Source organism: Cucumis melo, chromosome 2 (assembly GCF_025177605.1).
Source record: "Cucumis melo cultivar AY chromosome 2, USDA_Cmelo_AY_1.0, whole genome shotgun sequence".
Lineage (NCBI taxonomy): Eukaryota > Viridiplantae > Streptophyta > Magnoliopsida > Cucurbitales > Cucurbitaceae > Cucumis > Cucumis melo.
The window spans coordinates 23,850,473-23,878,235 of record NC_066858.1 but is presented as its reverse complement, the minus strand read 5'-3'; the positions used below and the strand labels follow the sequence as shown (position 1 = coordinate 23,878,235).

Sequence of the window (27,763 nt, the reverse complement as noted above, 5' to 3'; positions counted from 1 at the left end):
TTATTACTCTCGAAATTAAATTAGGATTTCACTTCATAATTATTTTTAATTACCTAATCCACATTAACATCGAAACTATAAAAAGGTAATTAGTTAAAATAATTAAAAACAGTGTTATTTTCAAATATAGTAAAATAAACTAAAATATTTACAAATATATCAAAATTTTATTATTTGTCTAAATAAGTCAGACACAAATAAAATCTATCATGAAAGATGGTAATATATATTTAGTTATATTTGTGAAATATTTTCGGTACAACATTGTTATATATTAAAGTTTCATGACTTACTAACAAGTAAATTTTAGACACTATAAACAATATATAAGACGTCTAGAAAGGTCGACTGAATTTTTAAATTATGTATCTAATAGATATGTAATGATATAAAATTGTGTTTTTTTAGATTTGTTAACATTTAATTTATGTTAATGTCTTTAACCAATTCAAGAATAGTAAAACACAAAGGCTTAATTTTTTTTTTTAATACATTAATGTATAAAATGTAAAGTAATTCATTATTTTATTAGAGCCATGTGTGTTGCCTAACTTTGCAAGAAAAAAAGAAAACCTTTAATTTGCAAAAGAAGAGGAAAAATGTTTACTTTTATTTTATTTTTTTTTTAAGATTTAACATTTTAAAGTATAGTTAGGTTGGTGGTAGGTGTTGGGGTCCTAATTCAAAAGTTCAAACCCACATTTGAAATTAGTTGGGTTTTGGGTAGGTTTCCTTTTCTTTTTTGATATGGTAAGGTTTACGTATGAGTAATCAATATTGTTCGATAGTAATGAATCTCAATCGATATATTTTGTATTTAGATCAATATATAAATGTCATTAGTATTATCTATGATAGGTATTAATATAGGTACATACAGTCAGATATCAATATTGGTTTTAAATACAACAAAAAGCATATTGAATGGATAATTGAATATAAAATGAATAATGTGTGTGTATCAGAATCATAACACAAAAAAAAAAAAAAAAAAAAGAAATGAGTTCGAGTGCACGTAGAGATCAATAATTTTTTCAAAAAGTTCATTAATTTTTAAATGAGATGAAAAACAAAACAGTTAATGTGACGTGGAAAAGCTGTTTTTTTTTTTTTTTTCCCTTTTTATCTTTTTGTTATATAGTTTTATTGAATATTAATTTGATTATATGAACGTGGGGACGTGGCGTTATGTGATTCGTGGGATATAGGAAGGCGTGAAAGTCACGTGCAAAATGACGGTTATTACATAACAACTAATAATAAAAACAAATAGAAAATAAAAAAAGGAAATTAGATAACCGTTTCCAGTTGGTTTTCGCTTTTTGCATGAAAAAAATTTAACACAAAACTCATCACCACGCCCTTCTCTTTCGCTCTCATTACCTCTTTTCTCTCTAAACAAAAATGCCTCGCCTGAGCAACGCCGTCGTCGGAGTTTTGAACTGCTGCACTCTCATCCTCGGCCTCATAGGAATTGCCGCCTCTCTCTACTTCCGAATCCGTGGCCCTTCCGACTGTCAGAAGGTAATCCAAGACCCTCTCCTCGTACTCGGAATCTTCCTCTTCGTCGTCTCCTTGCTAGGTCTCGTAGGATCTTTCTGCCGCCTCAATTTCGTACTCTACCTCTACCTGGTTGTTTTGTTTCTCTTGATCCTTGGAATCCTAGCCTTCACGATTTTCACTATTTTGGTTACGAATAAAGGCGTTGGAACAACGGTGTCGGGAAAAGGATATAAGGAGTATCGCCTTGGAGATTACTCCAATTGGTTGCAAAAATATGTTGTGAATCGTAAGAATTGGGATGAAATTAGAAGTTGTTTGATTGATGCTAAGATTTGTGAAAGTCTTGGCAATAATAATATTCCTCAAGTTCCCGATGAGTTTTACAAGAAGAATTTATCGCCTATTCAGGTACGTTATAATTTTAATTTTCGCATAATATGCCTACGGTTTTCGTCTACAATAGATGAATTCTCATTTCGATCACGATTAAAACAAAATCGAACTACAACAATTAAACCACGGATTAATTAGCTTAATTTTTATATCCCTTTCCGATTCAACCAGTTTCAATCAATATACGTATATATATAAATATACTCTGTTACAATTGTTGTGTGATCTGTTTTGGTGAAGTCCGGATGCTGTAAGCCGCCATCGGAGTGTGGATTTGAGTTCAAGAACGCGACGTTCTGGACGGTGCCTAAATCAAGGAAGGGAGCAGCGGTAGCGGGCGGTGATTGTAAGAAATGGAGCAACGAACAATTGAGATTATGCTACGAGTGCGATGCGTGCAAAGGAGGAGTGTTGGTGAACGTGAGGAAGGAGTGGAGACATTTGGCCATTTTTAACGGTTGCGTGCTCGGGATCGTGACGATTGTCTATTGCATAGGATGTTGCGCAACCAGGAACAACAAAGCTCCTCCAAGGTATCCTAAGTATAGTGGTTATGCTTAAATTAACTTCAATTAACATTCTTGTGGTTGAAACAAAGATTATTATGAATTACAGATTTCACTAATCATGTATCAATATCTATATGTTTTGACTTCAGTTATAATATAGATGTCTAATTTGTGTGAATTATCATAATTTGTTCTCTTTATTAGAAATTTCATGGAAACATATCGATAAGTATATCATAGTTTGATGTCTAATATGTTTCAATTAACAGAATTTGTAATACCAACGACTTGAAATTAATGGTTGGAACTTAGTAGTTTAAATCTAATATGTTGGTAGATATTAAATGGTTAGCTATTTATTTTGTATTAGGATAGTTTTCAAGATGTTTATGTTTTGAGAAAAATAATTTAAATTATGGTTGAAAGTGTTCTTTTTTTTTTTTCTTTCGAATCTCTCATTAAATGCGAAGAATTGAATTAATAATGATGGAGAAAAAGAGTCATTAAATTAATAGTATGCTTCTGTTTTATTACATACCTTGAAATGAAATATCTAAATTAATCGATATGTAGTTTAGTATTTTCGAAATATGAAATTTTGTATCATAAAACCATATTAATCAATTTGTTAGTTATTACAATTAATACGAATAAATACAAAATGAGGAGTCAGACGGTTTTGGTTTTGGTTTTGGTTTTGTACTCTATTGTTATAATAATAAGAATACGACGAAGAATTATTAAGCTTCAAGGGTTAATTAGAACAATATTATAGTTTTAAAATTATTTAGGCAAAATATACTTTTGAAACAAGTTAGGAAAAACATGTGATATTTTTTGTCTTTTATAGAATGTGTCGATCTCTTGAAAATCTATCATCTTAAAATTTATATCATTGGTAAATAAAACAAACAAGTTTGTTTAGGGTTAAAGTTTAACGAATTTTTTTGAAAGAAAAGCTTATATAGATAAATAAACTACTTCCTTTAAGACAATATTTTAGCTTGGAATACCAAACGAGACAATTTTTTAGGACAAAGGAAGATTTAAATCATTTATTATGAAATTGTATTTATAAGGAATTTGTTAGTAAACATTTCTTTTGAGGTATTTAGTTTTAAACTAAGTCCATCAAAGAGCTTATTGTGATATGGTCAATCAATTAGATGAAAAGAGTGTTTCTTTCGAAAAGGTTGGAGTGTGTATTTGGAGGGACACAAAATAGTAGAATATGTGGTTGAGATAACCTTTCATAGTTTGGTGCTTCATCAATTTTAATAGTTTTTCTTGGATATTTTTTAACTTTTCATTTCGTCAATGAAAGTAGGTTTTTCTTTTACACAAAGTTGTTGTTTTATCAATAATGATAATAATAAAAACGTGGTTATAGTAAAATCTATAACCTAAGTGAAGTCAACAATTGAAAAAATGTACTTTAGAAAGGATCAAAAAAATGTACTTTAGAAAGGATCAAAATGAACATAACCACAAACTTACGAATATCATCACAGGGTGTATGGTTCAAAATTCAAAATTTCCCTACACCATCCAACTATACTCGAAAAGAAAAGTTAAAAATGGAAAGCATAATGATAAAAGATGCATTTCTATGTTAAAAAAGAAACTAATCTAACGCGAAATGCACCCACAATGGCTTATATCTTGAGATGTAAAGGAATAGAATGGTCATAACAAAAGTAGAGATGATAATTGAAATCAAAGAAGAAAATGGAGGCTCACAGATAGGCTCCGATCAATAATATTTGTAAATTTCCCCATTAAATCCATTTATCACTACTTGATCATAAGCTAAGAACAACATAGGGACATCTATTTGAGAAAAGTACAGGAAAGAAACAAGAAGAAGTATACTACTAGAGATGTAAGAAGTTCGAGTGACCACGTCGGTTGCAATAGAAACGAAGGAATACTCGGACCAACCAACGAACCGCATACCCAACCGACCACAAGAGAACCAAATCTGTAGAACAGTAAGAGGGAGCAGATGAACCAAAGGGTTTTGATTTTTTTTTGTTTGAGATAAATAATGAGATAAGCAATTTGTGCAAAGTCTTACCCTATAATGGAAGCTCGAGCCAAACTTTTTGTCTTCTCGTTTAGGAAATATATGCAAGCCGCCAAGGACACTGCAACCTGCAATGATTGATATACAAAGTTTAATCAGAAATGAATGTGGTGGCCTAAAGCATCTCAACAGCACCCAAATTTGAGAAAAAAAGACAATGTGTTTTTAGGTGGGACAGCCCTAAATGAACAAGTTCGCATAATTTGAAAACTGCTTGACTAGAGGAAGAGCAAGAAAGCTAAGATGAACACATGAAGTACAGCGACTGCGATGGATGGATTTGGTGAAAATGACTACTAGATTAGCAAGATAAGCACCCTTCCCTTGATCACAACCTTTATCTTACATCCGTATAGTCTTCAAGATTCTGTGCACCCATCTATTCTTAATTTCAAAGTGTTCAATTTAACACTAAATCTTACAGGACATAGCAGAACTAACACAATAATCTAACCCTTCCTGGATGATAATCAAGATCCAGAATTTGAATATTCAACCCACTAAAATCACGATCATTGTCACAAAGAGGAGAATTGAAGAAGCAAATAGCTTACGGCATTACTACAGCAAATGATGAAGATGGGCTTATAATCCTGAACTCTCTGCTTTCCCTATATTTTTCCTTATCTTCTTATAACCTGAACACTCACATGTGTGTGAGTGCCCAGGCCAGCTTACATATACCTCGACTTATCTTATTATTTTTTTTATTGTTGTTATTATTAATTTTAATTAAAATTTGAAAGAAGAATTGCTGATGTGGCAAGGTAGAGGTATCCATTTTGTGGCAACTTCCCAGGTACTCTTTTCCTTTGCCACTCTTAACGGCCTAACTAAAATTCAAAGCATGTAGCTCCAATGTTATAGCCCTTTGATTACTTCCCAACAAAAGCAATAGCCTTTGGAACATCACTAAAGATATGTTTATGCATATATATTGAGAATCTGAGATTACATTATAAAGGAAAGCATATGTTTACTGGAAGAATATTGAACTAACCTGAAAAGCAGGTCCACCTTCGGCCGAGTTCATAATACTCCAGCCACCCATAAATGCGAAAAGAAACAATCTTCTGAAGATAACATCAGTTGGAGGAAGTTCTACAAAATTCAGTAAGTTCTTAATCCAAGGTGGAGACTCATCTACTTGCTTCTTCAACCTGGTTTTCAAATTAATCTTTGTCTTTTTCCTATGCTGGAAGCTTGCCATCAATATTTTCTCAAAAGCAGCTTCTATAGATTCCTCACTTCTTTCATGACCAGAATACTGCTGCAAAAGAAAATTCCGTGCACTCCAAATTTCTTCCTCTGAAGCAGCAGAACTTACACCAAGGCGTTTATATGGATCCCAAACACGAATTCGAGGGAACTTTGTGACATTACCTATAAACAATGAAGGATAGACAGATTAGCACCATAGCAGCTAGGAAAAATTAAGGACATTTCTAAGACAAACAAATTTAACAAGCTTTGAGTCAGAGTATACTGCAAAAACGCAACTAGTAGGTTGAGTCTAAACGCAACTATATCAAATTTCATATTACACAAGTTTTATAATCCAATTGCTATGTCACATTTTCTTATCTATACTTAGAGTCAGAGATTCGAATTTCAGAAATAAAGCAGATAATGTTCCTTGGCACATTAGTTTCTCGAGGTAAGGATAATCCCTAGTTCTTCCAATCACGACATATTCAGAATATCCAAAAAAAAAAAACTTGATTGGAGCAGAAAGTATCAAAATCAATATGAAATTGTTGATACCTTCATACTTCATAAATAACAACAGAATCAATCGATGAAAAAATTGGAAATTAAGTATGCACAATTGAAATAGTTTCAAGAATAGAAATGCAAGAAGATAGAAAAGTACCTTCATATGGTGTATCCAAAACACACTTGGGGCTTCTAAACAACGCGCGAAATGGTTTACCATTCAACCTGTTAAGGCGACCAGGCCTAGAAAAGAGAAGAAAAAAAAACACACACACACACCAAATGAATAAGACAAACCCAGAACTCATTAAATAAGGTTAGAGAAAACGAGAGAGAGGAATTACAGATTTTGAGCGAGGAAAGGGGTGGCCAAATCAAGTTTAGTGATTGAAACGGAAGCCATTCTTGTTCGACTTCTTCTTCTTCTTCAGAGATAAAGAAGACGCACAAGAAATAGAAGAAAAAACAAACCCTAAATTAAGGGTTTGATGAACACCATGGGAGATAGAAGCGAGAAGCTAGAAAGGGATATTGCGAAATCTGGGCGAATGGAGAAAGGGAAGAAGGAGAAACAAGAAGATGGGCTTTGTGCCTCTTTTGTTTGGGTAGACGCTCACCCACCACATATAATACGACGTCGTTTTTCTCTTGGGATTTTCCAATGCAAATTTAAGTAAATCTTTACTTAATTTCTAGTTTAAATTATAAATTTTGTGTTTGTATGATTTAAAATTAGAATTTAATATGAATTTATTAAAATAGTTTGAGATTTATTGACAATGAAGACTATATTTGCTTCTGCTGGTCTAAATTTTCTTTTAATTATTCTATTACATGAAATAAAATGCACCAAAATGAAAAATAGAGATCAAATTTATTTAAAGAAGTATTATTATAAATAATAAAATTAGTGAAATATTTATAAATATATCACTGTCTATTAGACATCTTTTAGAAGTAAATTCATAAACCTCTAAAATTATTTGTTTCCTATCTAAGATTTATCAATATTTTTAAAAACAAGTTTTGAAAAGTAAGAAACATAGATTTTGTTTTTTACCAAAATTTCAAGATGCAAGATATGATAAAACTATAATAAACATTATTTTAAAACTCTCAATTTGCTACAACTTTTATTAACTTACATCTATTACTTTTTTAATTTTTTATTACGACCTACGATATTTATTATTTTCTTCTCAAATTAAGATGGTTTATACCTTAAACACATATTATTATAATCTAATCTGAAATAATTTGTATCTCAAATACAAACGATTGTAATCTAACTATAATAACCAAACCAACATCTAAATGATTATGAAAGAGATTACTGCTGAGTAAAAGACACCCATTATTAGATTGAAACGGAAGAAAATAACATCTTTAGGAATAGAAACTAAAGGAGTGCCCTCTTAGTATACAGATTTGTCCGTATGGTCTTATGATGTGAAAAAAGCTAAATTTCTCAAGCAGCTCAGTTTGTCCAATTCAAGTGAATTATGTGTGGTTTTAATTCAGAGCTTTGTTTTGTGTTCAAGTGTAAGCTGCTGCCTCAATATCCTTCTCATAACCTTATTTGTTGCAGTCCTTGGAAGGGAAGGGTACGGAACCACACGATGAACCTATAAAAATCACATGATATTAAGTAAACTCATCAAGCCTAATTAGAATTTGAAATTGTTAAAATCATTTCAAAACACACATTTGTCGCTTAAGATCAGTTTTATATTTAGTTTTAGACTTTTAGATGTATTTTAAATAGTACTGAAATTGATTTTGAAAGAATAAAAACACTTCTAGAGTAATTTAGACCATTTTAAAATTACTCCCGGACGTTACTTTACTTTGAACCAATAAATGAGGTAAGTAGAAATCCTACCCTGAATAGTGGATTGAGGTTCTTCTGGATAGCTGAATTGAAAGACTGCTTTAACTGGTCTAAATCTAGGCTAGTTTCGCTTGGATTCTTGAACACAACTGCAATCACCAACCGTTCGGGGCCACCGCCCTGCGGCGGTACCCCGATAGCAGCTGTTTCAAGAATGCTGTTGTCGACTGTATTGCAGATTCGCTCAATCTCAACCGAACTCACCTGCATGAGAAGGATAATTTGAGTAATTTGGATATTTAAACCTCAGGCTCAAAGACAATATTGATCCTCTGACGCAGGATTTTAATTTCCCTTTTTGGTACTTCACAAAATTTGTGAAGATTTAATTTTTTATTTGGAAAAACAATCAGACCCTACACTCAATATTCTCCTTCACATAGTTAGTTATAAAAGCAGGAATTAGATTTAGCTTCCTGCAATAATTTAAACAAACAGAACCATAATCTATATGGTCCCATCATTTTTTAGGCTAAATATCAAACAAAATGTCGAAGTTCTTTCACATGTCATGACCATAGCTGTTAGAATTGAGCCTCAGCAAAAAGATTCTTTTCACCCGAAGAAGCTGAAAGAAAATTACCTTTATGCCTCCAAGATTCATTGTATCATCTGCACGACCATGTGCTCGATAAAATCCTCGAAGAGAACGCTCAAACAGATCTCCATGCCTTCTCATTAACTGTTAAGAAAGTAACGCAAAAATGGTAACATTCAAGTAAAGGTAGCATTTCTTAAGCAGTAAATCTGAAAAGTGGCTTACCATTCCATTCCAAATGGGCATTCCCTTAAAATAGATATCATAATGGTCAGCATTCAAGAGACTGCTTGAAGCTCCAAACATGTAAGGTCCGAGCACCAATTCGCCAATTCCTGGCATATTTTGTGGCTAAAGAGGGAAGAAGACAGACAAATGTTGCGTTTAAGAACTCAAAGTAACAATCTTTAACATACAGGTTACAGACCCTTCAATTTGATGCATGGAAAATTGAGAGAATTAGCAAAGAAACTCTAAAAGCTTCATAACTAAGGGTATCATATTTCAATACCATCATCGTTTTACATTTCAATCAAGCTAAAGCAAGTGGATACTGAAAAATTAAGGAGAACAAAAGAGATGAAAATTGCAATCTTTCTTAAAAAATTAAGGGAAAAGAACGCCGACGATGAAAAGCCAAACTCTTCTTGAGAAAGTATCAAAATTTGCCCATAACTTGTTAAGTTGTATCAATTGTCACCCTAACTTTCAATTTCATTAAATGACAACCATACAACTTAAATTTAGATATGTGTTTGTAATCTTTAACTTAAGATGTTCGGCAACTTTTATACTTAGATAAAATTTCATTTGAGACTTCATTAAAAAAGTATTATCATGTACATTCAATGAATTACATAACGTACCTAAGATACAAATTTGATAAATTTTCAAAGAAGACAATATTAGAGCTAAAATTTTGTTAAAATTTGTGAGTTTTAACAAAGCTATTCAATGGTTAATTTGTGTAAAACTTAAAATTGTGCCTAACTTGATATTATCGATGTCATTAACTAAGCCTAAGGTCCAATTTAAAGACATTCAAAGTGTACGGTGAAAATCGATGCTTGACCAAGTTTAGGGTTATTTATTTTTATTTTTTTTTTATTTTTTTTTTTAACAAAGCAGCCCCACTCAATGCTATTGTCACTAATCAGCCTACGCTGGGATGAAGAGCTGCTCTTACAATAGGAGAACCATCATCGCCAAGAATAAAGAGACTGCACCCCATAGCTGGTGTGCTAAAAGCCGCCAATGCCTGAGCCTGCAACATTGACCCTGTAACAAATCCACCACCAATCTCTGTCCCACCACAATATTCGATGATAGGCTTATAGCAAGCTCTTCCCATTAGCCATAGGTATTCATCTACGCTAGATGCTTCTCCAGTGGAGGCAAAACAACTAGAAGTTGCACGAGAAAAGAAATGAAAAAAATTGAACTATTAAAACTGAACGGCTCATAGAGATAACGATTCTACATAACAAGATAAGCAAATTGAAAGTATGAATAATAAGCTCACCGGATGGAAGACCAATCATAGCCTGATGTGCAGTTTGTACTTTTCCATGAACGGACAATACTTGGAATCACCCCAAGCATTGTTGTTTTAGCATCCTACAGAGGTCAGAGATCGTGAGACGAAATTATAAAAACGATATCACCAAGAAACTAAACTCCAAAACATGGACCAAAATAAGTTACATCTACATTTATCCAAACTTAATGAACTTGTGAATAAATCCATTTTTTATCTCATTACCAATTGATGGTTTTTATAAGAAAAACATTACCGCCTGATATATTTATTACTTAAAACTACAATCGGAATTTTAATGCAGTTGCTTCAGAAAACAGGCTTGTGTATAAAGTTTAGAGTTTTGCGCAAAGTTTACCTGTATAAATTTAACAAATCCAGAACTAAGTGGGGATCCATTGTATAATGCCATGGAAGCCTTGTTTAATAATGAAGCATAAACTAACCATGGACCCATCATCCACCCAAGATTAGTAGGCCAAGCAACAACATCACCTTTATGAATGTCCATGTGGCACCATGCATCGGCTGCAGCTTTCAAAGGTGTTACAAGGGTCCACGGAATTGCTTTTGGCTCTCCTGCCCAACAAACAAACACAATTGTCAAGCTTAGAAGCATGAGAACAACTATAGTTGTTAATGGTGCATCCTAAGATGATAATTTAGAAATTCATTTTATTATGTGATTGATTGTCTCAAAGATAAAATTCCCTTTCCACCCACTAAGTTTATCAGACTACACCTAACACCAAATTCATCCCTTATGAGTTAGACGCTGAGTGAAGGGAAGAATATGTTGGTTAGGCTGCTGATTTCACAACTTTCATAAGGTTGGAAAGCCAGCTATGAACATAAATTTGTAAAATTTAAGCTCTATAGAGCTAAGTAATCTTGTTCAAGCACTAAGGTCGTTCAAGAAAGGTTTCTCTGATATCAGCTCCATTATTTTCAACGGTCAGCCTACTTTGAAAGTCACAATTCATTATTGAAGTCTGACAGTCTACAAAACAATAAAAGATATCTGATGTTTGTCAAGGTGTGAGTGGACAAATTAGATTCTTCATGACGAGGAAAAAGGGGAGAAAATATTAAAACTTTGAATACTTAATTAACCTGTTGTTCCTGATGAAAAAAGAATATTTGTAAAAGATTCCGCTGATTGTTCCACTGCATCAAACTCCACTCCTCTGTAATAAGCATATTAAAAAGAAACTAAATAATACAACGGCAAGACTTTAACAATACCCAACATCAAACAAAATAAATCAAGTACAATTTGGAGCGCTAAATAGATGTGTGGGTCCTATAGAATTTTAAAGAAAAGGTAGTTCATAGAGAAAGGAAGGTTCTAATGCAAGTATAATAAAGCTGATGAAACATTGCAAAGAAGCATGGAGAAAATATGCTATTTCCCCTTCAATTCTTCAAAGCATCCATCACGTCCTCACTTTATGGGTTTTTTTAAATATCTAATTTTTATAGTAACTTAAACATGTTAAGATTTAAATAAGAAACCTCCTAAAACTTAATGCCTGCACAAGCAGTGCAGACAAACACATCATGATAAAGGGGAGAATACAAGCACCTAAATTTCAAAATGGGTTAAGAACCTGGATTCACGAGTATAAATAAGAAATCTATCATCAATTGAATTTTTTTTTTCTTTTGAAGAAATCACCAAATGAACTTAAATAAACAAACTAATGCATACTTCAAATCTTTGACTTCGTCCAGAAAGGCATGCCAAGAAATATCACCATCTCGTAGTTTCATGCTAAAACCAGTGCTATTGGTCGGAATTACGATTGCCAGAGGTGCCTGAGCATCTACAACTCGGCTGCAATGTTGAACAATTACATGCGCATTTCAGTGTAAGGGAAAAGCAAAAAGACCAGGTTCTGAACTCCATGAAGAAGAAACTGTAACCTCACCTATACAAGGGTATACTTTTATCCCCACGAATAATAAGATCCTGAATAAAAGTAATGTTTTTGATAGAATTAATTAGAAGGAGAAGAAAAACATTGTAACTACATAGAAAATGATATTAAACACCCCTCTGACCAGCTCACCAAGTAATTACAATTATGCAACTAAAATCCACAATATTTTCCCTGTTAATACTCTTTTAACACTAACCATTGAAAATTTTGAGTAAAAGAAAATAAAACTTATAGATCATAATTAACAAATAACAGATAAGTAAAAATAATTCTTTGATCAACTGAAATATCACTTGACAGACTGCTAGAAAGAGAAAAAAATAATCACAGAACTATTTATGCAGAGTTGATAACCTCAAATGGAGGAGGAAAATAAATATTGCAGAGCATGTTATGTTTATAACGGCATTGATTCATAACAGATCTCACAGGCGCTTTACAAATGACATATCTTAATGATTGATTGTTGGCCCGGGGACGAGGTAACCAGCACCATCTCAAGATCACATCTCAAAGCACAATTTAATGCCTCTGTTTTGTGCAGCATTAGACTAACCATGACTTGCTAAACTTAACATGCACTCAGAATTCATTTCAATCACATGAATAAAAGGATGTGTGAAGTAGGGAAGCTCTATAGGTTTTAGCTAGATTGAACAAAACTCATGAAAAGAAGGCCACTGAAAATTCCAACCAGCTTCAACCTTTCACATCGTATTGGATACAATAAACCACCAGAATTAAACCCAATCAGGACATGCTAAATCTTTTTTCAAAAGAAGGCTTGTAGTTACCTGTGTAAATATAGCTTTTGCTTTTGATATATCAAGTCTTGTGGATATTTCACGTGCAGCAAAACTATCAGCTATGGAAACAACCACATGACCAGCCAGAACTATAGCAAGATAGATGACCACAGCATTGACATTCATTGGCATGTCAATTGCTATCGCAGTTCCTTTCTCAAAACCTATTGAGTTGAGAGCATGTGCAACTAACCTACAAATTTTAAAACCAACAGAATTATTTTATGGGAAAGTATATTGACTGATGTGCCAGTATTGCAATACATGAGCCAAATATACTTACAGAACACTATTGCAACCACAAGAATAAATGTCAATATTTACCCAGTGCAGAGTATATTAGCATGAAAAAGTCTTCCAATAAATTTAAAAACTAAACAGATTGACTTACCACTAAACCTACTCCGCTACCATCTCTCTCAAATCCCTCTATCATCAAATGTACAAGATACAAATCATAAACAGAAGAAGGTCATGCTAAGACAAAGGCTGTTATCCTGCTGATATGCAGTACTTAATTCTAAAAACTCAGATGAGGAATCTAATAGTCTGTTATCATGAAAAATAAGAGCTGATGAGGTAGATAGTAATATACCAAACCTCAGAACGCAGTTCTCTGAGTGTCAATCTCTTCAAAGGCAGATCATCACATCCTTCATCACGCCATATGATTGCTACATCATCCAAACTTCTGTTCTCATTTAAAGACAAACAATCTTTAGCTGGATTAAACACTGCTCTAGGAAGCCATTGGCCACCCGGGCTTGAAATTTTGCTTTCTGGAGAATCATTTATTTGCAAGATACAGTTAGGAGGCTTAGAAAATGTTATATTCATCTCATCTAGTACAGTTCTCCAATAGACCTGAAAGAAAAGACAAAAAAATGTTGCATCTTTTGAACTACAATTTAAATCGAAGCATTTTAGAAACAAGTCGGATCTTGTGAAAACCTCGGGGTTTGAGACCGAAAACTCCTGGAAAGAGGAGAAACTTGATAAGGGGTCGCTATAACTTGACCCCATAAATTCCTTGCCTCGCTTCTCCAATAGCTTGCCGACATTTGTGAACAATGCATTCTCCCTAATTTTGAAGATGTATCAAATGAGATTTCACAATATTCTGTGTTAATAATCTGAGTAGAAAATTATTGCAGGGACCTTAACATCCCATTTGATATTATTGTAACTACAATGCTTTTTAATTCAGAAAAGCAAGCTAGTATTTGATTGGCCCCATAGCATAGTCCAGATGCTGATACAATGGCATTTGATTGAATTATATGATGCAATATCATGGAAGTAGTAAAAGAGCATATACTCAATAGTAGAGCCATGGAAAGAAGCCCCTTGAGAATCTTCTGGATCTGGCATCTCTCTCAATGTGGAAACAGTATTAGAAAAACATGAGGTTTCATCTCAAAAGGAGAAACTTATCTTATAAAGATTAGAAGGTCCTCAATTTTTTCCAATATGGGATCCTCAAGGTTTCTTCTTAAGATGGTGCCTCTTTGGATTCATCATTCTTGAATAAATGTGGTACCATATTAAATAAACATGAAGTTCTATTTTAAAAATCAATTGGCAATCAGAAGAATAATTCATCTCTTATAAAAATGACAAGCTTCCCCAATTTCTTAAATGAACAAAAGTATAAAGTTGTAGCAGTGGGAGTGCCTACTAATAACAAACACAATTTTGAGTCCAGTACACCTCTCAAATCGATAATATACTACCCTATCCATATCATAAACTAACCATTAAAAACTTGCATGGTAAAGCTAATTGGTAGAGCAATCAGCACATAGCTATCTCGAAAACCAATAACTTAATTTAGAAAATCTAAAGCATTCAGTAAAACTCACGGTTCAGGAATCCAAGCAGGCGGATCAGGACCAAAGTTTTTGTAACAACCGTAATACATCATTTGATGAAAGGAGAAGGGAAGGTCAGGGCTAAGCACTTCCTTGGATATATGGTGCCAAGTCTCAGGAGTGCCATTCCCATAACTACAAATGATTTCCCCCAAACTTCCATGGAGTTGCTTGGCAACTTCAGAATCAATTCCGAGAGCTTCGATATCAATCACAGTAATGGAATCCAGAGCTTTGTAATCCATTGGTGATATAGAGAGAGATAACTGCTAAAGGGAAACCGTTACACACCACCTGACCATGAAAAAGAAGATTGAAGAACACCTGAAATCGTGTGTTTATGAAATACATCAAGATTTAACGAACATGACAACGAAAATTACCTTGAACAAGAGTTTCCACGTACTGTTTACGATTCGATTTGCTTAATTATTGAACCAATATGGATGATCATAAGATGGTTGGTTCATCAAGTAAGCAACTCGAATCGGAAATGAAATAATCGAATTGAATTTTTCTCAAATTTCGAGCCCGCTGAATCCTTATCTTATTGATTTTATATTTCATGGCTAAACGGTATAACTTTTTTAAAAATAGCAAAACATCGAAATTATTTCCGTTATAAATCTTTAAATTCTTCTTTATATATTTCGTATATAGTACGAAAAAAGTAGGATTATTTTTTAATAATATCAAAATTTTAAAAATATATATTTACAAATGTTAAGTTTTAGATCAATTATTTCAAATATTAGTAAGATGATCGATCAAGAGTTATGTTGTTCGTCGTGGTCGGATAGACTGTGATATTTTGTTATATCTGTAAATATTTTTAAAATTTTGTTATATAAGATAATTTATTAAAAAATAATTATAGAATGGTATTTTTAAAAAATTATATAAAATTTTAAGTTAGGTAAATTATTTCTTAGGGTAAAACTTCTAGAAATATTTATAAATATAGTAAAATTTCGTAATTTAATCATGATAGATATCGATAGACACTTGATTCTATTTGTGTCGATCAATATCGCAACACCAATTGAATTTATCAAATTTTTTATGTTTTTTAAATATTTTAGTTCGTTTTCCTATATTTAAATATAATTTTACGGTGAAAGGCTATTTTTTCTGTTTTTTTTAATGAAATTATTTTTTTAATTAGAATGTTACCCTGTATAGAAAAATTAATAGTTGTTTTTCACCCTAGTCTTTGATAACAATGTAAGTTACAAAGATGTTTTATTTATTCTATTACAAAGCGACAATAATTCTTTCAAACTATACCAAAATAACAATAATTCTTTTATACGTTACAACGCATTTTGAGAAAGTGGACAAAGTTAGGAACCATGACATCAATACATTGAAATGAAAAATTAAATTTAAATTTAATATTCTCTTAGTTTGACGATATATTTAATAGAGCATTTGAATCTCTAGTCTCCTTTTTATAACGATACGTGTTATATATTGATGGAAGTTGGAACCATGTTCTATTGTGATGAATAAGTACATGTTTGTGGAGTAAAATTAACATTTTTTTAGTTTATTTTAGGTTTTGTAATTTGGCTGTGCACTCGTTAGTTAGGCGGTGTCTTTAGTTTGAATCTCTTTTATGAGTTTGTTTCTTTTTTTCTCTTTTGCGTAAGATGTGGTGTTTTGTTTGTTGGAAAACAACATTCCATCTCTTCTTGGTAAGGAGGTTATTTGTTCTACGTTTAATTGCTTGATCAATAAATATTCTCTTTCAAACAAATAAGATAAGCATTATGTCTAGAATTTCGTGTATATTAATATAATTCTATATTCTTATCATTCTTTTAATTACATTAAAGTTATTTTTTTTTTCTATTTTCAAATATAGTAAAATAAAAAAATATATATAACAAAATATCACAGTTTATATATACGATAGACCATTGTTTGTGTCTATCTATATCATGATAGACACATATAACTGCCTACATCGATCTATTGTAATTTATAACATATAGACTAAGATATATATTATATTTTGCTATAATTTTAAATAATTTTAAAAGCTGTGTTATTTAAAATAATTTTCTCTAAATAAATATCTTCCTTTTTCTAGAATATGTTGTCTCTTTTCACGAATACGTATATGTTTGCATTTTCTTAATATATATGTCTAACCAAAAAGCTTTCTTCCATTTGAATGAAACTCATCTCTTCTAGTTGCTATTTCAAAATCCTCCTCATAACCTTATTTCTTTCCGTTTTTTGAAGGGAAGGGAATCACATGGTGAACCTATGATGCACATCAAACATGGAAGTTAACTCATCAACACTAATTATTCTTTAATTTTAAGAGGAAATGAATTTGGAGAAATCCTACTTTGAACAATAGATTGAGGTTTTTTGCGGAGAGATGAATTGAAAGACAACTTTAACTTATTTAAATCTAAGTTATTTTGTCTCGGATTATTGAATACAATTGCAATCACCAACTGTTTGGGTTCACCGCCCTAAAGTCTTACGTTGACGGCAACAGTTTTGAGGATGTTGTCATCGATTGTATAGCATACACGTTCAATCTCAACGAAATTCACCTACGGAAGAACAAAACACGTTATCTTTGGTTAAAATTTGATAGAGAAAGAGAAATGTTAAGCCATAGAAGGAAAATTATATGTAAATCTAGAGAACGCTCTCCAGATAACAAAATATTTAAATGTTAAAATAATGATCGAACAGTTTCTATTACAACCCCAAATTGACTATTTATAAAGTTATACGAAAATATGATAATTAATTAATTAATATAAATTAAAAAATAAATAAATTTTAGACTCAAATACACTAATTATCCTATAATTCTCCTCATGAAGACATTTGCATGAGGTGAGTGCAAAAGACAGCAACAGTGGCCAAAGACCAAGACCATGGATGTGGATGATCACTTGCAATATATCATAGTATTCGAAGGATTATAACAAAAGATATAAACTCATGACCAAGAATATGTATTATACGAATCCTGAAAACAAAGATCGATGAATGATTAGGCAAGACTTTGCCTTAGAGACCATTGAAATGGAAGTTTGATTGTACAAAAGGTCTCCAATACATATGAAAGACCCACTCAAAGAAATTACAAAACTACGAACATTCAACAGACAGCGTAATGATTTGAATCTTCACTCGATTTTTGTACGGAAAATTTCCTCAAAATAAATGAAATGAAATACTTCTTCCCGCGTTTGGCTGGAAGATCGTGCAATGGTAGCTCCGACGTTTCAAGCAATGTAAGCGTCCATTGTTCATTTGTTCTATAAGCTTTCATCTTAGCTTGCAAGTGTAATTCCATGAGATTCAACGAATCATTACCTGATGAAGTTAAGATTTTATGATTGACCTCCTTTATTTACATTAGATTTTGGTGCTGGAATCGATTCACTTTGATAATAGGAATGTGGGCGTTTGGCTATTCAGAGTTCATTTAAGATCTACACTCTGAAAGTTCGCAATCAAGTCGCTTGGGATTTGAACACCTTCACAATCAAGTCGCTTGGTTGGAAATGCGTTCGCCAATACCAAAGTGAAAAAGAGATTGGACCTTCGAAGTATAAATCTCTGCTGCCAATGAGACTCCATGGCGTACAGGTACACTGGTCGACGAGCTCTCAGAATCTGATGGATGATAGAAACGAATTGATCCTTCTTAGGCTCTGGATATAGACAACTCGCACAAAGGGCGATGCAACTTCTGGTGCGGTCTCGAGCTTTTCTTATTGCAATTTAATTTCTTTAATCACGATCCTAGAACCTCAAGTGTGTGTGTATATATATATACATAGGTCGAGTATAAATATCAGATGTCTTTAGGTTTATTTGGATGACCGTAAATAAATATCTCAAAGAAAAGATCGAGAAATATCCAAGTCTTTCTTTAGGTTTAAGGAACTTTGGAATTCAGATAGGAAGAATCCAAGAAATATCAAAAGTATTGTCTCAAATAGTTTCTTTCTTCCAAGTGATTGTCTCATGCTTTTACATTAACGACTCTTTTTAGTATAAAGTAGGAGGAGTGATTAAGGTATATTGGTTTTCACATCGCACAATTATAAATCGAATAGAAAGACCCTTTAAACCTCTAATTCGTTTCATATATATCAGTATTGGATCTGGTTTGAGTGATATATGTTAAGGACTGATCAAATCAGGCTCTAAAAAACTCATAACTGTGTTGCTTTCTAGAGAAATGTTCTGCTTGCTGTCTTTGTTCTGAAAACGAAATTCTCAGAAAATGTGCATGGAAGTCAGGGCTTTGAACATCTAGGAACTCCAAGTCACCAAATAACCAAAAGCCAAGATCACTAAGCTTGAGTTTACAGGAGAAAACTCAAAGACGCTTATTCATGGAAAAAGAAAGTCAATTATTTATATCACCCTCTCTTTCTGTTGGAGATGGATTTGGATCCCTTTGCTTCATCATCCAATGTATGTACTCTCTATTGCCTCATATTCATTTACTGAAAATATATGCTACATGTAAATTTTACAAAAGTTTATAGCATTTTCTTGGCAGGGATAGTACAATGTGACATATGAGCCTGAATTTTAGTTCAAAAGTTTATAGCATTTTCTTGGCAGGGATAGTACGATGTGAAATATGAGCCTGAATTTTAGTTCAATTCAAGTAAAATTTGAGTGTTGAATCTGGTCTCTCTAGACCAATGCAGGAAAAGGTATTGAACATGAGCGGAGTTGTTTTTGTTCCAATAAAGGGCTTGCTTTTGTAATCATATTTGGGAAGCCAATTAAACCCAAAAATAAAATTATAAGTAGAGTTGATAGCCTAGTAATTTGAAATTAGGAGCCTTTTGTTATGACAACTTCTAATTATCAATTACTAGACCCTCCAAAATCAATAGTCACAATTCCAAGGGAGTGTTAGAAGAGATTGCCTTGTCATTGAAGACCAAGAATTTCAAATGTATGATGATCAGCCTTAGTCCTCAAACATAGAGAATTTCTTTTAAGAAACCAAAAATCCAGCATACAGTTTTTTCCATTTTTTTGATAAGAAACAAATTTTGATGATGTATGAAATTTACAAAATTTGTTTCTTATCAACCACACAAAACCCTTAAACCTATTCTGTTTAGCTAGTTAGCTAAAAGACCTTTCCATCCATAACTAAAAAATAATACATACTAAAACAATAATTCTAATGAAGTCATAAGTCTCATATGAAAGGCTCAAAATATAAACACTTAAAATAAATCATGCTTGCAAAACAATTTCAACAGTAAATTTTTCTAGCAAATCATTTAGCACAAAGTATAGATCTGTTAGTTTCCGTTCCTTGAAACTCTGCTGTTGCGTTCATCTTTGTTTGTATGTGAAAATTGAAAGTTAAATTAGCTTCTTTGCTCTTGAGCGCTTGGTTGGTCTTAGAGGTAAAGTGAGGATATCTTGATTAGATCACAAACTCTCCACAAATCAAAAGTAGGCCCCAAATACAATCTGTGTTAGCTCCTTCTTGTATGTGTGGGACACCCCCATGAAGCTACTACAGTATCAAGGAAGCCACCTTTAAATCAACAATGTTGTTGAGAATATTTTACTACACATGTCCAATATTGTAAAGTTGGTCTCTGAATAAAAAATATTTAAAAGAATAATGCAAAAAAACAATATAAAAGCATCTTACAAATTTTTTTATGCTTTAGCCAATCATATGATTATTTCACTTTTACATTCATACACTAAAGTTTATTTGTTTATTTTACTATCCAATTAACAAGAGCATGTTCTTAGGGAGACTCTCACTAGGTGACAAAAATCAGAGAACAGGTGAAGAAAGCAGGTGGGGAGTTTCAAATTTTGAAGTAAAGCAGGTGAAGATGAGCACAAAGTCAGATAACAACACCAGGGTCCTGTCTGTTTTTGGGCTTTTGAGGTGGGAGTTTTGTTTGGAAGCTGTTGGAATTATACCCTCAAGGTATTTATCTGAATTAACATCAATTAATTATTATAATCATTCATTTATTCACATATAGTTTGTCAGTCTCCTAATTTGCTTTGGAGCTTTCTCCAACTACTTGAACTATAATATTAATCAACCCCAGCTCATCAACTTGGCAAGTTGTAAGTTTTCTAACTAATTTCCTCTTCCCCTCTCTTTCTTATTTACACATACCATAATTCCTCCTTGTCAACACATTTTTTTTCCTTCCCTTTCTGAAATTTCCTCATATTTCTACTTTTAAATTATATTTTTCTATTGATGATATAAATTAATCCAATCACATCCTTTTATCTATAATTCTTTCCTCAAACAACTACTTGAACATATTTGGATTGATTTTCTTCAAAAATACTTTTTAAACACTTAGAAAATCAGTCTAAGCAGGTCTTCGATTACCAATATCCATCTTGATTAATTGATTATTGATAAAGGTGTGTTTGGATTGGTTTTTTAAGTGTTTTTAAGTCCAAAAGGAAAAAATGTTTTCAAAATAGCTGAAGTGAAATACAGGTTCATTGTTTTTATACAATCCAACAAAATAGCTGAAGGTTTTAAGGTAACTTTTTCAAGGTATCAATCTGCAAGTACTTAGGTTGTCCTACACTCCTAAGGTTTTCTGCTTGTCCAAATTAGCAAGTACAGAGAGAAGGGACCCATATTCCAAAATTTAATGTTGCCTGGATGAACTAGTTTGCCAATTTATATATTATGGGTTTTGAAGGTCATCAGCTCTTTAGCCAACAACAAGAATCATTTTACCAATAATAACTTTGATCTCTCCAATGTCATTTTAAGAACTAGCTTCTGACACTGCATGGTTTCTGTTGTATCTTAGTACTCCTTAGGTAAACATAAATGTATAGAAATATATTTAAAGGTTCTCCAAGTTTGTTTGAATCTATTTGAAATGACTTTTCAAATGCTTAAACATGTTTTTGAAGTACTCAAAAGTAATTATAAATTGATAGATCCTTCATCCAGTAGACATAACCGGAGAGAGGGTCTCCAACATTTTAATGTCTCAGCAATGTTCCTTCCATTTTGTTTTGTTAAAAAAAATCATGGTCTATTTTTCTAAAAATAAGAAACCTTTGTTAAATATAAAAAGGGAAATGTTGTCCTACTAAGGGCTTGGCCACCACTAAGCTTTTGGTATGTGTTTACTCTTTCATGAAAAGAGTATAATGTTCCTTTTCTCTCCTTATACCCTTCAAAATTTTAGTGGTGAGCATAAAATTTCCTATTGTTCAATATTTTATATATATATATATATAAAAACTTATTATTATAAGAGGGAGTTTATAAAAACTATTTCAGAAAATAAATTAATAATATTAATAAAACAAAGACTATACTTTGTTATTTTCGTATGCTTTTTTCTTTATTGTTTCTTAAATCAACTGTTCATACACAATTCATTAGCAAATGTTCTTACCTACAATAATATTCCTGAATTGATATGTTGAATAAAAGTAGAATTAAAATGATAAAAAATTGTCATTAAATGACTAAGAGGTCATGTACTCAATCTATAGTGACCAGTACAACTCTTCTTAGAAATTAGTTTTCTATGAGCTTCTTTGACACCTAAATGTTGTAGGGTCAGAAGGATTGTTTTATAAGATTAGTCGAGTTGTGCAATAACATCTCATGGACACTCACAAATATATATATATATATATATATATATATAAAGGATCAAAATCATTTTAATCATAGAGCCAAATGCACATGATCTGATCCCAACCCAAGGGAAAGAACCCCCCAATAGGACAATAAACAAGTAATTTAATTTTTAGTTAGAAGCATTCTATAAATTCCTTTGCAGCCTACAATATTCAGTGGATGCTATTTTGCTGACACCTAGCTCCTGCTGCTGCCAACCAAACCTTTTTTCCTTCCACTAATGGCTACCAATTCTTCATCTCAACCTCCAAATCAAGAGATCAACCATGGCAGAAGAAGGTTTCTTGGAGTAAGACAACGCCCCTCAGGAAGATGGGTTGCTGAAATCAAAGTCTCCTCACAGAAACTTAGGCTATGGCTTGGAACTTTCAACAGAGCTGAAGATGCTGCCTTGGCTTATGACAGAGCTGCGAGGCTTCTCAGAGGAAGATCTGCAAAGACAAATTTCTCTTATGATTATGATCATGGCTTCTTCAATTCCACCATTAATCAAGAACAAACTCCTTCATTGTTTGAACATAGTCCTAAACTCTGTCGTTTGCTTCAACATGCTCTTATGAAGAACAGAAGCCGTTTGATATCAACAACTGATCATCAATATCATCATCGTCGTCGTCATCAACAACAGATATCGAGAAATAATGGGGGTATTGATTCGGTTGTTGAAGATACCATTTTCTGTTCTTCAACGAATTTGGTTGAAAATGATAATAATAATAATAATAATAATAATAGTAATAAAGGGTGTGGATGTGGATTTTCTTTTGGAGGTTCTAAAGTTTATACTTCTGTGTTTGTAGCTCCTTCTTTTAGCTCTGATGTTGAGAAATGAAGTATGGAAGGAGTGATATGATGATGATGATGATGAATTCATGTAAGCTTTGATTTAGTGTAGTTTTTTTTAGTTGGGAATCTGTTTCTATTTCTAATTCCACGTAGTTTTGTCCATGTAAAGTTACAGTTCTCTCTTCCATGTTGCTACCATTGTGTTGTGTTAGCGGAGAAGCTGAAGAATAAAGAATTGACTTCCTATATGTTATGAGTCTCTATGACATAGTGGTTATGTTTTTCTTCGTTTTTTTTTATTTGGGTCAGCTTACGCATTCTATCACTAATATTATTAAACAATCCTTCCGATCCTACAACATTTGGATATTTAGAAACTTGTAGAAAATTAATTTCTAAATAGGTGACTACCAAGTCATGGTCTCTTAATTGATTATTGAAACTATGATTATGTTTAGAAGTATTTGACAAATGAATTCAAATATAACTCGGTGGAATTTAATTTCAGTTCTTCTATAGAGTTTATCGTTAATAGATTTTGCTTTATTTACAATTTTTTAAATTATCGCTATATACTTATTGGTCTTTTAAGTATATAATTACTTTTATTTCAAATATATGAAAGAAAAAGGTGATAAAAGAATTTAGATAAAATCTCAACAGTGTGAACTTTATGAAAGGAAGATTTACATGAAAGATATTTTGATGATGGGGTTTTCTAAAATTAATAACAAAAAATACAAACTACTTACACCTGATTACAAAAACTTGTGTTTTCTTTGGTAGTCGTCTACCAAAGTAAATTAGACTAGATATACTTTTTACGTATTCTTTGGCATTTGTCTATCAAAGTAATTTATATTAGATATTCTTGAAATATATTTTACATAACAATAATAAAAATAGGAGTATAGTTGACTATTTTCAAATATAATAAAATGAATTAAAGTATTTACAAAATATAGTGAAATATCGTCATATATGTCCATCTAAAATGTTAAAATGTAACAAATTAAGCTAGACTAACATATATGTCCATCTATATATATCATGATAGATACAAATAGTAATCTATCGATTATGATATTTTATCATATTTGTAAATATTTTTTAAAAAAATTATCATTTAAATTAATTCCCATTATAATAATAATAATAATAACTTTTTAACAATTTTTATGGTATTTGTCTAAATAAAGAAGTCTGTTTTTTTACATGACAATATGTGTCTATTTTTTGGATTCACTTTAAAAATAATTTAATCTCTCAAAATTCAATAAGGTTTAAGAATTAATCTAAAATATAATGCATTATATGTATATATAAAATAATCTTAATGTTTGGTCTTAAAGTTGGTGTTAATATGTTAATTTCACACATTTTAAAGCTGTCTATATCACCCTATGGTCTTTTCTTTTTCTCAATTAAAAATCTCAATTGCCCCTATATATATAAATTAAACCACATGTAATATTAAGTTAATTTAATGACTTAGCATATCATTTTCTTAATATTCATATTATTTGAATGTAAATCATAATAATTTTTTTTCAAAAAAGAAAAAAAGTAAAGACAAGCTCATATATGAAAGACTAAAAAATTAATGTGTTTAAGCATATAATTAGTTGGACACATTATTTTTTCTTCGAAAAAAGAACTTAATTTCCTTCCAATCGAGAGAGAGGGGTTGGGAGAAAAGTTACCCTTAATAACATTCAACATTATAAGAAGCTAAAGTGAGCTAAGTCAATTGATGTATTGTTTGTATTATCAGTTTAACTAACTTTAATTATTGTCGAATGAATCTAAATTACAAATTTAATCAACTTTTAATTTTGTGTCTAATAAATCTTTAAATGGTAAAAGATGTTTAAACATACTTAAACTTTAAATTATCGTTGAATTAAGCTCGCTTTATCACACACAAATAAAAGATAAAACAACTTAAAAAAGTTAAACTTCAAATCAAAATTATGACATAAATAAAAAGGAATACAAGGAATGGAAGTGATTTAAGACAAAAATATTGTCCCATAATCACTCTTCATAAGATTAGGAATTGATTTATGACAAAAAGGCACCTCAAGAAGGTGAGATGCCATTGTCATAAATGATGGGCATAGTGGTCATTTTCTTTATCTTTTTATTGCAATTGATTTTTTTTCTTTTTTCTTTTTTGAAAAAATCAACACAGCACTTGTCACCATCCACCGACGTCGTTTTCATTATCTCATCAATTATTGGTCTTTCACATTATAGTTTATAAATTAGTGGGTGCAATAAATTTATATATAATAATATATAAAATATAATTGAGGATTTATTGTTCACATCAATTTTGACAATTTAATTTAATTTTTATTGGTATTTTGTGGCTGGTTTGGCCCTATAAGGCCAAAACGGTGAGCATTGATGACGCAAGGAATTAAGGCTTATTGGTTGGTTGTATAGATAGACAATAGAAAAAAGGTACTAAAACTATTAGTAAAATATATTCTTTTTGGGTTAGTTGTCTATTAAATTACTCAATTAGTCATTGATTTTAATGTATGCAAATTTCTTTGTCATTTTCTTGCTCTTTTGGCATGGTGGTTTGGTTACACAAATGCATATTTAAAATTCCAAGTGTACCCCTACACTTAAAACCAAAATATCTTTAGTAATTGTCGGTAAAGATAGTTGAGTTTACGATGTATGGATGGATGACCGTTGATAGGTAGCTTGGTTATCCAAAAAAGAAAAATCTGCAATCTCACCAAAGGTGTTATGTTAGACCAACCGATTGCTAGGTTTGGTCGATTTTATTGTATTAGTAATTGTATTGTAAATAGAAATAGATGATCGTGACAATTCAAGTCGGCTTAGGGTTTTGGTCACTTGGTTGTCAAAAACTTGAAATCATTACCAACGATTGTCCTGACTGGCAACTTGTCAATTCAGTCAATCTCGGTTTTTCGATCCCACGGTCAACTCTAGACAAGGTGAGCTTACCAAAACACAGTAGGAATATAAGAAAATTAAAAGTTGATGGGGAGGGTAAAGGGAAAAAGGATGTAAGAGTAGAGATAAAAAAATCCATTAAGATAATAAATGTCAAAAACAAAGGATGTGAAGCTCAAAATATCAAATAGAAAAAAGAAAAAAAGAAGCAGAATATACTGTGGATGAAATTTATGTATTGAGAAATCACCAGAATAATCAAAAGTCTTCCCCTTCATTTCATTTACACAAACATCAGTTTGTTTTAATGAAAGGAATCTGATACCTCCCTTTGGCATGGCAACTTGGCACTTCAAAACTGTTACTTTCAACACAACAATGAAGGCTGAATATTGTTATAACATGTCATCCATTAGAATCTTTCATTAAAGTTGCCCCCCCCCCCCCCCCCCCCCCCCTCCCTTCCCTATAAACTGAAATGCAACAATGAGCAAAATGAAGAAAATGACACTGCTTCTTCAAAATGCCACCATAAAAGGTTAAAACAGTAAACCGAACAAGCAACAGGATGCTCTAATTTTGGATATTTCAATATCTGAAAAGGTGGGAAAGTTTCTTCACAGAAAGCATCAAAAACGCAGAATTACAGTTCATAATAATCTTTGCAGAGTAATTTCCAAATCTATAATCAATGGAAACTTATGAAAAAAACCCAAATAGTTAAAGCAATGTATTTATTTTTCCCATCATAACCTTGTTAGGAATTTTATCTCATCATATAAGACCTAATGGACAGGAAAAGACATTTGCATAAACACCTATCAAAACAGCTAGCTTAGAATGGTTCTACTTATATCAAATCTAATCCATAACATATAAGCCAGCAAAATGAGAGCCAGAAAAGAGCAAGTTTGAATTGAAAAACAAGCAGGGAAATTTGTTAATTGGCAGAAGAATAAAAAGCTGAGTGTTACGTTCAAGAACCAAGAGATAACATATATTGAACAAAATCAAGAAAAACAAGCAAATGGAAGGATAAACAAGCAAAAAAGCAATATCATCCAGTTAATTTGAATACAGCATTCCGCTAAATCCCTAGGAGCCCTCAGAAATTATAATCCTATCCCATTGGATAATACCATCTGATTGGTGGAAAGATTTAGAGCTGCAACCAAACCAACCAAACAATCCAAGTTAAACCATGACTTGCCAACAATCCCTTTATTCTTATCCACATCCATGTATCTGTAACTAGCTAGATTGAAGGAAAAGAAGAGTCAGTTTCGAAGAAAACCACACTACAAAACAAAATCTTCTTCAATTTTCTCTCAAAGTGAAATTCCCATCTTCCACAAAGAAGAAACAGGAAGAAAATTTTCGTTATCCCCTTGACCCTTATGTCTAATTAATCAAAAGATGCAGACAGAAACACAAAGGGGTCCCAGATGGTCAAAGAAACGAACTAATATAGAGGATCACCTTTTTCCCAGTTATCCTAAAATTTAATCGAACATCAAAAAAAAAAAAGAAAAAAAAAAGGAGCAAAAGAACTGAGAGCGA

General features: G+C 31.9%; 4 protein-coding genes across 8 annotated transcripts; 2 read left to right on the top strand and 2 right to left on the bottom strand.

The window, feature by feature from the left end:
• The first annotated feature begins 1,310 nt into the window (after nt 1-1,310).
• Nucleotides 1,311-2,589, top strand: LOC127148127 (tetraspanin-11-like). The gene is made up of 2 exons (XM_051081040.1): nt 1,311-1,911; nt 2,137-2,589. Exons 1-2 carry the CDS (start codon nt 1,405-1,407, stop codon nt 2,455-2,457), a joined length of 828 nt encoding a protein of 275 aa, XP_050936997.1. The 5' UTR covers nt 1,311-1,404; the 3' UTR covers nt 2,458-2,589.
• A 1,505-nt stretch (nt 2,590-4,094) lies between these two features.
• Nucleotides 4,095-6,838, bottom strand: LOC103494090 (protein CHAPERONE-LIKE PROTEIN OF POR1, chloroplastic). The gene is made up of 5 exons (XM_008455118.3): nt 6,552-6,838; nt 6,365-6,450; nt 5,492-5,874; nt 4,483-4,559; nt 4,095-4,386 (listed from the first exon to the last, which is right to left on the bottom strand). The coding sequence occupies exons 1-5, from the start codon at nt 6,608-6,610 to the stop codon at nt 4,236-4,238; spliced, it is 756 nt and encodes a 251-aa protein (XP_008453340.1). The 5' UTR covers nt 6,611-6,838; the 3' UTR covers nt 4,095-4,235.
• Nucleotides 6,839-7,544: 706 nt separating this feature from the next.
• LOC103494091 (probable acyl-activating enzyme 17, peroxisomal) lies at nt 7,545-15,372 on the bottom strand. Its single transcript, XM_008455119.3, has 15 exons — nt 15,177-15,372; nt 14,785-15,087; nt 13,874-14,003; nt 13,518-13,786; nt 12,911-13,115; nt 12,105-12,145; nt 11,885-12,010; nt 11,287-11,360; nt 10,532-10,752; nt 10,159-10,253; nt 9,823-10,039; nt 8,862-8,987; nt 8,682-8,780; nt 8,090-8,302; nt 7,545-7,832 (listed from the first exon to the last, which is right to left on the bottom strand). The coding sequence occupies exons 2-15, from the start codon at nt 15,036-15,038 to the stop codon at nt 7,725-7,727; spliced, it is 2,178 nt and encodes a 725-aa protein (XP_008453341.1). The 5' UTR covers nt 15,039-15,087; nt 15,177-15,372; the 3' UTR covers nt 7,545-7,724.
• Nucleotides 15,373-17,779: 2,407 nt separating this feature from the next.
• On the top strand, nt 17,780-23,511 carry LOC103494092 (ethylene-responsive transcription factor ERF087-like). Of its 5 annotated transcripts, XR_001763203.2 has the most exons (5): nt 17,780-18,062; nt 18,191-18,526; nt 19,015-19,257; nt 20,581-20,764; nt 22,620-23,511. XR_001763203.2 is itself a non-coding variant. In XM_017045877.2 (3 exons), exon 3 carries the CDS (start codon nt 22,698-22,700, stop codon nt 23,307-23,309), a length of 612 nt encoding a protein of 203 aa, XP_016901366.1. In that variant the 5' UTR covers nt 17,785-18,526; nt 20,581-20,764; nt 22,620-22,697; the 3' UTR covers nt 23,310-23,511. The 5 variants fall into 5 exon arrangements, 1 of the variants encoding a protein (XP_016901366.1); XR_001763206.2 differs by having other exon boundaries at nt 17,780-18,526; nt 19,081-19,257; XR_007818800.1 differs by having other exon boundaries at nt 17,780-18,526; nt 19,061-19,257; nt 22,659-23,511.
• Nucleotides 23,512-27,763: the final 4,252 nt, after the last annotated feature.

Coding starts and splice junctions, on each gene's coding strand:
- LOC127148127 (XM_051081040.1), top strand. CDS start 1,405: ATGCCTCGCCTGAGCAACGCCGTCGTCGGAGTTTTGAACTGCTGCACT. Junction 1,912..2,136: donor AGAATTTATCGCCTATTCAG/GTACGTTATAAT, acceptor GTTTTGGTGAAG/TCCGGATGCTGTAAGCCGCC.
- LOC103494090 (XM_008455118.3), bottom strand. CDS start 6,610: ATGGCTTCCGTTTCAATCACTAAACTTGATTTGGCCACCCCTTTCCTC. Junction 4,560..5,491: donor AAGGTGGACCTGCTTTTCAG/GTTAGTTCAATA, acceptor CAATCATTGCAG/GTTGCAGTGTCCTTGGCGGC. Junction 4,387..4,482: donor GCTCGAGCTTCCATTATAGG/GTAAGACTTTGC, acceptor ACTGTTCTACAG/ATTTGGTTCTCTTGTGGTCG.
- LOC103494091 (XM_008455119.3), bottom strand. CDS start 15,038: ATGGATTACAAAGCTCTGGATTCCATTACTGTGATTGATATCGAAGCT. Junction 10,254..10,531: donor GATTTGTTAAATTTATACAG/GTAAACTTTGCG, acceptor TGACCTCTGTAG/GATGCTAAAACAACAATGCT. Junction 7,833..8,089: donor ACCTCAATCCACTATTCAGG/GTAGGATTTCTA, acceptor TGATTTTTATAG/GTTCATCGTGTGGTTCCGTA.
- LOC103494092 (XM_017045877.2), top strand. CDS start 22,698: ATGGCTACCAATTCTTCATCTCAACCTCCAAATCAAGAGATCAACCAT.